The sequence below is a fragment of the Zootoca vivipara genome, chromosome 13 (genome assembly GCF_963506605.1).
Source record: "Zootoca vivipara chromosome 13, rZooViv1.1, whole genome shotgun sequence".
Lineage (NCBI taxonomy): Eukaryota > Metazoa > Chordata > Lepidosauria > Squamata > Lacertidae > Zootoca > Zootoca vivipara.
The window spans coordinates 46,480,362-46,491,419 of record NC_083288.1 but is presented as its reverse complement, the minus strand read 5'-3'; the positions used below and the strand labels follow the sequence as shown (position 1 = coordinate 46,491,419).

Sequence of the window (11,058 nt, the reverse complement as noted above, 5' to 3'; positions counted from 1 at the left end):
GAAATGTATCTGCCTGATAGCCTTGTGTTCCATCTACTGAAAATGCTTGTTGGTCAGAAGCCAAAGACCTGTATTGGAGGGAGCTAGACTAGAAGACCCTCCAGGTCCCTTCCAACTCAACAGTTCTATGGTTCTATGTATTCTGTTGGCAGCATGGTGACAAAATTCTACCAGCATGTCCTTGCCTTGGCATTTGCCATCAATGAGATCAATGAAAACCCCAAGATTTTGGCCAATGCTACACTTGGATTCCATATTCATGACAGCTACTATGATGCACGAGTGACCTATCTTGCCACTCTAGATATGCTCTTCAAATCACATAGATTTGTCCCCAACTACAACTGTGATACGCAGAAAAAAGTCATAGCTGTCATTGGCGGACTTGGTTCTGATACCTCTTCCCTTATGGCAAACATTTTAGGTCTCTTCAAGATACCACAGGTAAGATGTATGAATGGGGTGTTGGTATTGTCTTGTGCCATCCTTATTGTGATTTTGTCCTTCAGATAGAGGGGAGAATATGTGTGTGAGTGAGAAATCTCCCAATAGACTAACCAGATGTTGATAAATTTCTGTTTGCTGAATCATTGACTCTTACCGACCCAAGACATTACCCCAACACATACGTTTTGAATAAAATATAGAAATTTTCACAGAGAAAGCTCCCAGTCTGCCTGCCCATTCACTTTGTAAAACAACAGCAAGAGTTCACATATGATTCATTTGCTGCAGAGAAGGAGGGCGAAATTCTGGTTCTTTCTTTTTTCAGCATGGTACCCAATGGATACCATCAAGATGTTGCCTTCATCATTTAGAGACACAAACTAATGCATTTCAATAAATGGGTGAGCCCAGTCAATGCGCATTGATGGCGCTCCCTCTGATAGTTGTTTACCCTTCCAGGCTTCCTGCTGTGGGTCAGGAGCCAGATATAGTTTGATACCAATGCCTAAGCCAATACCAGTCACACTTGTGTATTTTTCAATAAAGTTGTGGCCAAAATTTGCCCAAGAACATTTAAATTTAATTCTGTGTTACTTTGTCTTTATTTCCATTGGGAAGGTATTTTAGGGCTCGAAGCACCTTCCATTGGGAAGGTGTTTTAGGGCTCGAAGCACAACCCTGTGTCCCATCCACTGAAAATAAAAGCCATGCATTTAACATTGCAAGGAAGTCTTCAGCAACTTCTGTACATTTTCTTCTAGCTCACCTATGGCTCCTTTCCCACGGAGGAAAGTGATGCAGGTCACATCCATTCCTACTACAACATGGTCCCAAATGAAGCCTACCAGTACAAGGGGATTATCAGTTTACTGAGGCATTTCAGATGGAACTGGGTGGGGCTCTTTGTTGTAGATGATGAGAGTGGAGGATATTTTCTGAAGACTTTGGAGCCATTACTTTCCCAGCATGGTATCTGTTCGGCTTTCACACAAAGAATCCCACCAGAAGCACGTTTGGATGACATTGACAACATTATCGACATCATCTCAGACAATTATGTAGATTTCACAGATAACAAAGCCAAAACATTCATCATCTACGGAGAGTCTATGACAATGGTATGGCTGAGAAATATTATGTTTGTACGAGATCCTGAAAGTAAGGAAAGTGCATCGTTTAGAAAGGTATGGATCATGACAACTCAAATTGATTTGTTATTATCAGGCACTCAAAAGGGTTGGGATCTTCAGTTGTTCCAAGGTTCAATTGCTTTTACAATTCACTCACAGTATGTTCCAGCATTCACGGAATATCTTCAGAAAGTTAGACCTTACTGGACTGAAGGAGATGGATTTGTTAATGATTTCTGGGAGCAAGCGTTTGACTGTTCATTTACAGATCCCGATGGACCAGCTAATGACATTGAAAGATGTACTGGGAAGGAGAAGCTGGAAAGTCTTCCTGGTCCTCAGTTTGAGATGCTCATGACTGGCCACAGCTATGGTATCTATAATGCAGTCTATGCCATAGCTCATACACTGCATGTCGTTTTCTCAGCTAGAACCAAGCACAGAGCAATGGCTGGGTGGGACAAATTTGAACTTCAAGATCTGCAGCCATGGCAGGTAATTTCATCACCTCTCTCTCTCTCTCTCTCTCTCTCTCTCTCTCTCTCTCTCTCACACACACACACACACACACACACACACACACACACACACACACACACACGTATATTAGTTCTACATCAGACTACATTAATAAATACATCATCCATAAATAGTTGATGAAATAGTCAGTGGTAAGGAAGAAACTGAGACAGCACTGGCACAACACCCAGGACTTAATGAGGGCCCCTGGAATTTGGTGGACAGTTCCATAAACAATTAGCTTCCACCGATAATAATTAAAGCAGTAAATTTTTGGTTCCCTGTACCAACAACAACAAAAAAGTGTGTTTGTTTGTGTGAGGAGCAAAACCTGCCAGTTAAATGCCAAAGGATTTCTGGCTACGCTTCTACTATCTGTAGCAATTTCGGTCAATGAGTATGGGGGGGGGGGGAAATATGGGGAAAGCTTTACCTTGGCAACAGCTGACAGTTGTAGCTGCTATAGCATGAATAGAAAGGGGTGCAGCCCCTGAAATGCTGAAATATATTCTGGTGGAGTGCAATCTCATATATGTCTACTCAGAATTAAGCTTCATTGTATTAAATGGGTAATGTATAGGATTACAGGTAGTGTACTGGACTGCCTCTGATAGGAATGCACTGCTAGACATAGAACGTAAGAGATATGATTTTCTGGACATTGTTTTGTTTTGCTTTGTTTTGTTTTTTTTTCAATTAGCTCCACCCAATCCTTTGTGACATTTCATTTAACAACTCAGCGGGAGAAGCAATCTCCTTTAACGCTAAAAGGGAAATGGGAGGTGGATTTGACATTACCAACATGGTCACATTTCCAAACAAGTCCTTCCAGAGAGTGAAAGTTGGACGTGTGGGCCCTAATGGTTGCGAAGGACAAGAGTTCACCATTGACGAGGACATAATCACTTGGCATAGTGGTTTCAATCAGGTATGGATTCTAGGCTATTCTGAGTGTTGGGGTAGTGGAGGATATTTTCTTTGCTGCCTACAATGATGGTTTATCAGATTATGGTAGTGTTCCCGAACTTGGTGCCCCTTTTTGGCTCTGGTTTTGGTCATGACTTTTGGTTATGCTGTTTGGAGCTGATGGGAGTTGGAACACAACATCTTAAATGCACCAGTTCAGTTCAGTTTTTATTACAGCAAAAGCCAGCAATACAGAATAACATAATTCCAAACGAAAGAAAATCAGCTATAACAACACCAGAAATAAAACAATTACACAAAAGGGATTTGCAATGTGTCATTCAATAGAAGGGATTTACGTTTCTTGATAGCTAAAGTGCAGAATTTAGCCACGTCATATGACACTGGGCTTGAGGAATCTTTCAGAAGGAATTTTCGTAAGAGTTCGGGGAAAAATTCCAAATAATATTGCAAGGGTGTAAATTTTGATAAAAGGGGTAAAATGAGTTGAGCTCGTTCTTCACTATAAAATTCACAAAATAAAAGAATGTGAGTCACAGATTCTACCTTGTTAGACATGCAAGGGCAAAGGCGCTCATGAATTGGTACCCGCATAAATTTACCGGACAGCACCGCTGAGGGCATTGCCTCAAAGCGGGCTCTAGAGAAGGCCCATCTATAAGCTTCGTTAGTGATGTTAGATAAGTAAGGGGCAGCTGTAAAATTAGGCCATGATTTTAGACATGTATAATTCTCCGGGAGTGTTAAATGCACCACATTGCCGGAGACAGCTTTGAAATGTAGCCTTATCTACCTACAGTAGTAACTTCCTTATTAAAATAAAAAAATAAAAAAATTCCTTCCAGTAGCACCTTAGAGACCAACAAAGTTTGTCATTGGTATAAGCTTTTGTGTGCATGCACATGAAAGCTCATACCAATGACAAACTTAGTTGGTCTCTAAGGTGCTACTGGAATGATTTTTCCCCTAATTAAAGTTATTGCATTTAAACCACAAACATTTCTAAGGGAGCAATCATAATGCAAGATCTGCTGGGATGTGTAGGGTTAGGATTCAGAGGACATCCAGCTGAGCCAGGTGTATTCTGGTGCAGCTTCACCACATGCTGTAATGCCCCATCCTCAACTCAACTGGCAAAACATCAGCATCTCTCTCCCATCCGTGCTCACCTGTGACCCAGCTGTCTGATCTAAACACAGTGGACCTTATCCTGGGGTAAACCTTGAAAATGAGGCTTTTGACAGTTGGGACCACAAAGGGTGGGAGTTAGGATTAATCTGAATCGTGGTCAACTCAGTCTTGTGACCTGGCACGATGGTGTAAGCTAAGATGGAACAAAGGGCTTGGCAACTCAAAACACTCTTTTAAAGGCTTGTTTCCCTTTTCTTGTTTAGCCTAGCTCAACAAGACATAGCCCTGCTCATGAATGGAGCAAGGCTCCTATGTGCACCAGTTTGTTCTATATCAGCTTATTGTATATAGGATTGCTCACCGAAAACCCTGTACCCTGTTTCAAAACAATGCTAGTTAATTATTTGAGTGGATGTTGCCAAAATTCTATCTATCTATCTATCTATCTATCTATCTATCTATCTATCTATCTATCATCTATCTATCTATCTATTTGCCAACATATATTATAACAAAGCCTCAAAGTGGTTTACAGTAGTTACTAACTACTCCTATCCTAAATTCTGTTCATGGATAGAGCCTTCCCCTGTCTATTTGTAATGAATACTGTCTCCCTGGTAATCAGAAGAAAAAGAAGGAAGGAGAAAAGTTTTGCTGTTATGATTGTGCTTTATGCCCAGAAGGGGAGATTTCAAACCAGACAGGTGGGTACTGCAATATTCCATTTCTTTCATTGTCCAGCCTTAATAATAATAATAATAATAATAATAATAATAATAATAATAATAAATTTATCATTTATATCCCGTCCATCTGGGTGGGTTTCCCCAGCCACTCTCATAGCTGCCAAGTTCTCCCTTTTTTAAAGGGAAATTCCCTTATGCTGAATAGGCTTCCTCGTGAGAAAAGGGAAAACTTGGCAGCTATGGCCACTCTGGGTGGCTTACAACATATCTAAAAACATAATAGAACATAATAGAACCACCTTAGAACAAATTTACACCACCAGGTGCCATAGAAAAGCACTAGATATATCAAGAGATCCAACACACCCTGGTCACCATTTCTTTCAGCTCCTGCCATCAGGACGGAGATATAGAACAATGCAGGCAAGAACGAGCCGTCTCAGGAACAGTTTCTTCTCTAGAGCAATTTTGGCCTTAAATGGAAAGCCCGGACTTTGAAGTCATCTTATTTTACTTGTCATTTTGTAGTATAATTACTGTTTTTAATTAGCTTTTTGTAATTTTGGATTATGCGGAATGCTTTATCTGAGTGGATGTAGCAACCGAGTAATTTCGTTGTTCCCGCAAGGGGACAATGACAATAAAGATATCTTATCTTATCTTATAATAAAAGCATCAATCCTTAGCTGACTAAATTCAGAAGTGATTGCATGCCGAGGTACCAAGACATCACCCCAATAACTCACACTTCACACAATATTTTAAGTTTAAGGTTTTTGGCATTAATTTGGCCACAACTTTATTTAAATACAACTGAATATGAGTGGTTGCTTAGGCATTGGTTCTTGCCATCTGTCCCCCGCCTGGGACAGATCTGACTCCCACTAGCCTAGTAGGGGAGCCAGTAGGTAAGCACCCTCTGGGAGAGATCGGGGCAGGGGCCCACGCCCTTTACCTCTTCCCTCAGATTCTCCCCGAGGCTCATGCGCAGCCCTGGCCCCTAACGGGGAGAAACGAACAAACATGTAGAGCCCCAGGATTCCTGTAAAGGAATACCCCTAAAGGCAGCAGCAACCATGAGGGGCAGGCCCAGCCAAAATCCCTACCCCTCCACCATCCAATTGAACCAATGCCTAACCACCAACCTTACAAGTTGTGACTTATTGCAGCGTAGTAGGCAAAAACCACCTGGCACCAGCCAATCAGCCAAGTGGCAAAATTCCTACCAGGCCCCTGATCCAAAACAGGCGACCCCATGAAAGGCGCAGCAAGGTCAATGCAAGAACGCCTAAAATTAGAGGAGGGCAGGCGGGAGATTTGTTGCGAGCAGCAAAAGTGGAACTGAAAGCTGCTCGCTAAGCATATATAGGGTTAAGGCTGTCAATCATTTGCTACATGCAAATTTCCCCAGCAAAAGCACACCCACCAATCACACATGTGGCCATCCAAACTGACCCGCCTCTCCAACCCTGGGATGTCTTGTTGACCCTTCCGCAACCCATGTTCTCCTCTATAGGGAGGACCTGCTTTGTCAAGGTGAGTTTATGACCTATTAAACTATTCTTCTTGGAATGGGATGAGAACCTTTCCTTGCTGAATTCAAATTCTGCTCTGATCTGTGCATATTTACTTTGAAGTAAGCACCATTCTGATAAACTTAAGTTTACACCCTGCTTGTGACTAATGGATGAATAAAGATGCTGACAAATGTAGCCGAGTTGAAACAATGAGCCACATTGTTAAATTTAACCAAAAAAACTTAAGCGAAAAACTATTAGTGCAGAATGTGGTTAAGAGAACACCAGGCAATAACTACACTTGCCAGAGCAAGGACGAGTGATTCTGCCTACCTCATTACTACAGTCATGCAATGAAGGTGAGTAAGGAAGCATTTCAGCATTACAACCACCCCACTGCCCCAACGCTTGAGGGTGCTGAAGTTGGACCCAAAGATAGCTTGCATCATGCTCCAAGTCCTATTATCCTAAACTGCAAACCCAGACATAAACCCGTCAACCTGAAAATGCCTAAGCAGGTCACAAAGCTTACCTGATCCTTAAACCTCACACATATACTATTTTTAAAAAAGATGAAAGTTTTCCACCACCCCTTCTCTCCCTCCCTCTCTCTTATCCCCCAACTGTAAAGGTAAAGGGATCCCTGACCATTAGGTCCAGTCGTGACCGACTCTGGGGTTGCGTGCTCATCTCACATTATTGGCCGTGCTCATCTCACATTATTGGCCGAGGGAGCCGGCGTATAGCTTCCAGGTCATGTGGCCAGCATGACAGAGCCACTTCTGGCAAACCAGAGCAGCACATGGAAACGCCATTTACCTTCCCGCTGTAGCGGTTCCTATTTATCTACTTGCACTTTGGCGTGCTCCTGCTGGGTTGGCAGGAGCTGGGACCAAGCAACGGGAGCTCACCCCGTCACAGGGATTCGAACCGCCGACCTTCTGATCGGCAAGCCCTAGGCTCAGTAGTTTAACCACAGCGCCACCTGGGTCCCTTATCCTTATCCCCCAACTGTATACAACATTAAACTCTCACATCGAATATTACTTACCTGTAGAGAATCTGTAGGGAATCTAGAGTAGTATCATGCTTTAAGACAGCTTAAAAATGCAACTAACATAAATACCACAGTGATATGGTGATAATAAACGTAAACTTAATGGGTAATGTCACAGTGGTCGGATGGGACTACTTCAGAGTAACGACTCTCCACCGCTCTGCATTTTATCTTTTTTATTGGTGCTGCGTATTTACAGTGCTAAAGGTAGAGCTATTTACAGAGACACATCTTTTCAGCTTTCATCAGAACCTCCGAATGGCTTTTGGCGCGTCTTGCGCCAGCATAACAACTTGGGGAGCCCCATCCTCTTCCCCCGACGCTTTCTGCGAAGTTCCGGAGTTGGGGGGATGGGTCTCCCCCCCTCTTTCCTCCTTCCTGTCCCACCTGGGACGCTGGCTCTTCTACCCTGCCAGAGCCTTGGACCCCACTTCCTGTTTCCCCACTGGAGCTGGAGCTTTCCCTGCTCTCAGTCGTGCTCTGGGCTGGGCTGGAACTCAGGAGGGGAGGGGCTTTGCGATACCCCTTGCCCCTCACAGGTAAAAAATTAAAAATGCCACAAGCATAGCTAGGACCAGCATGTAGAAGTTAGTGCTGGACAAGAGGTAAAGTAATAAATATCCAAACGTCAATTGAAATCAACACTGAAATGGATCTAATTTCTATTTTCCAGATATGTCTGACTGCTTCAGTTGCCCAAGGGATCAATATCCCAGCAAGGACAAAAATGGATGCATCTCCAAAACAATGAGCTTTCTCTCCCATGAAGAACCTTTAGGGTTCAGCTTAGTCTCAATTGCTGTTTCTTTTTCCCTGGTCACAGCCTTCATACTAGGAATTTTTATTAAGCACAAAGATACCCCCATTGTCAAAGCTAACAACCGCAACCTCACCTACACTCTCCTTGTCTCCCTTCTGCTCTGCTTCCTCTCTTCTTTGCTATTCCTTGGACAACCTGGGAAAGTGATCTGCCTTCTTCGCCAACCCACTTTTGGCATCATCTTCTCAGTGGCTGTTTCTTGTGTGTTAGCCAAAACTGTCACAGTGGTAGTAGCTTTCATGGCCATCAAACCAGGGTCCAGCATGAGGAAGTGGGTGGGGAAAAGACTGACTAATGGGATTGTCTTTTCCTGCTCTCTTTTTCAAGCAAGTACTTGTACTGTGTGGTTGGCAACCTCTCCCCCATATCCTGATTTAGACATGCACGCAGCAACTGAAGAAATCATTGTGAAATGTAATGAAGGGTCTGTTGCCATGTTTTACTGTGTTCTGGGATACATGGGCTTCTTAGCCATCATCAGCTTCCTTGTGGCATTCCTAGCCCGCAAGCTACCTGACAGTTTTAATGAAGCCAAATTCATTACATTCAGTATGTTGCTGTTTTGCAGTGTGTGGTTGTCGTTTGTTCCAACATACCTGAGCACAAGAGGAAAATACACGGTTGCTGTGGAGATCTTCTCTATTTTGGCATCCAGTGCTGGACTACTGGGTTGCATCTTTTCCCCCAAATGCTACATTATTATGTTCAGGCCTGAGTTGAACAGCAGGGAGAAACTAGCAAGGAGAATGAATTAAAATATATTTATGTTTCAATTTATTTATTATAGTATCTGTGAACGGAAAGGATTCCAGACATTGTCCTGACCTTGTCTTGTCCTACTGTTCAATAGCTTTTTAGAAGAAAATGGGATGGGCTTAGAGGTTTTGTACTTGGTGGTGGACCAGAAAGACAGATTGGGGATGCTGCTGGTCCATTGGCCACGCTGTTGTAAAACACCATCCCTGAGAAAGAGGAGACTAAGAGGAGATATGATGGCCATCTTCCAATATTTTAAGGGCTGTAACTTGGAAGATAGAGCCAGCTTATTTTCTCCTGCTCTGGAGGGTAGGACCCAAGGTAATGGCTTCAAGAAAAGAGATTCTGACTAAACATCAGGAAGAACATTCTGAAAATAACAGCTGTTTGACAGTACAAGAAACAAACAAAAAAATTCCTTCCAGTAGCACCTTAGAGACCATCTAAGTTTGTCATTGGTGTGAGCTTTCGTGTGCATGAACACTTCTTCAGATAGTCAGATAAACAGTGGAGGAGACTCCCTTGGGAGGTTGTGGGTTTCGTTCCTTGAATGTTTTTAAGCTGAGGTTGGATCTGCTATGTATACCTTAGTGGAGATTCCTGCATTGCAGGGGTTGAACTAGATAACTCTTGGGGACCCTTCCAAATCTGTGATTCTCTATGTGCCCACCTTACCCCTTCAGTTGGTAGATCTATATCTGTAAGAACTCAATCATTTAGGGTGTCGGCACCAACACTTTGGAGCTCCCTGCCTATTGGAGCTTCCCCAGAACAGATGGGTGGGGTATAAATAATAAGATCATAAATAATATGGTCCAGGACCCTCGTACCTACGGGACCACCTCTCCTGGTACACCCCACAGAGGGCCTTGCGGTCTGCAAATAATAACACCTTGGAGATACTGGGCCTCAGAGAGATTAGGCTGGCCTCGACTAGGGCCATGCTGTTTTTGGCCTTGGCCCTGGCCTGGTGGAACCCTCTGCCACAAGAGATCAGGGCCCTGCGGGATTTGACATCTTTCTGCAGGGCCTGCAAGACAGAGTTGTTCTGCCAGGCCTTTGGTCAGGGCCCAGCCTGATTCCCCTTTTCTTTTTGTATAAGAACTAATATGAAAGAGGTCTCCCAGCATTCTCACAGGCCCATATAAGATCAGCGTAAACAGTTGGGCCGATGAGCACTTACTGTTCCCAACCCTAACCCTGAGGAAAGCCATCTAATTAGACTTTAATATGACCTGTTTTTAGGAAGTAATTTAATTATATACCAATGTTATATATCTGATGTTAGCCGCCGAGAAGGGCGGGATATAAATAAAAAATTATTAGTGTCATTAAAATCATTATTAATAATAATTCCAGGTAGGTGCTTGCTTGCTGAAGATATTCTTATTTAAACAGGCCCACCCAGATGTTTAGAAAGTTTGTATGCATTTTAATTTGCAGCAGCATTCTATTATTGCTTTAACCTTCAGTATGTTTTAAATTATAGTTGTATTTTTTTCCATGATAATTCTATTGTTTTATCTTTTTTGTAAACCGCTTTGAGGTTTCCAGCAGTACATACATTTTATTAAACAAATAAATAATAAAGAAAATGCCTAAATATTAGTGTCTGTTAAGTGTGAATTCTACTGTATTGAACTGATTGCTCAATATATTTGGGATTTGGGGATATAGATCATTAGATCTTCAAAATATGCCCTTCAAAGAGACTTCCAAAATGTCAACAAGTTTCTTTCCAAAGTTTCCCTTAACCCAGAATAGGGAAAAGATGACACATTTGGTAAGTTTATTTGCAACCACTTTAAAGGTAAGGTTTGTGTGCTTTATAAATATTGCACAGGGAGTAAAACCTAGCTTAGTCAGAAGTGGTGAAGGTTCCTAAATTATTGGTATAGGACAGAGGCTTTCAAACTTTTTGAGTCCACAGCTCCCTTGACCAACTACCGCCTCAATCACATATCTTGCAATACACACACACAATAACTTATGTGTTTGTTTCAAAATTTCCTGCTTAAGCTGGAGCCCAAACTCCCGAGAAGTAATTATCTCCCTCTGCAAATATTAT

General features: G+C 42.5%; 1 protein-coding gene across 1 annotated transcript; it reads left to right on the top strand.

Annotated features, from left to right (window-relative positions):
- The first annotated feature begins 1,271 nt into the window (after positions 1-1,271).
- Positions 1,272-8,989, top strand: LOC118078076 (vomeronasal type-2 receptor 26-like). Its single transcript, XM_035101805.1, has 4 exons — positions 1,272-2,072; positions 2,797-3,024; positions 4,732-4,858; positions 8,088-8,989. Exons 1-4 carry the CDS (start codon positions 1,272-1,274, stop codon positions 8,987-8,989), a joined length of 2,058 nt encoding a protein of 685 aa, XP_034957696.1.
- The last annotated feature ends 2,069 nt before the right edge of the window (positions 8,990-11,058 follow it).

Excerpts from the sequence above, each read along its gene's own strand:
- LOC118078076 (XM_035101805.1), top strand. The coding sequence starts at position 1,272 with ATGGTCCCAAATGAAGCCTACCAGTACAAGGGGATTATCAGTTTACTG. Across the intron at positions 2,073-2,796 it reads AAGATCTGCAGCCATGGCAG|CTCCACCCAATCCTTTGTGA; the intron begins GTAATTTCATCA and ends TTTTTCAATTAG. Across the intron at positions 3,025-4,731 it reads GGCATAGTGGTTTCAATCAG|AGCCTTCCCCTGTCTATTTG; the intron begins GTATGGATTCTA and ends GTTCATGGATAG.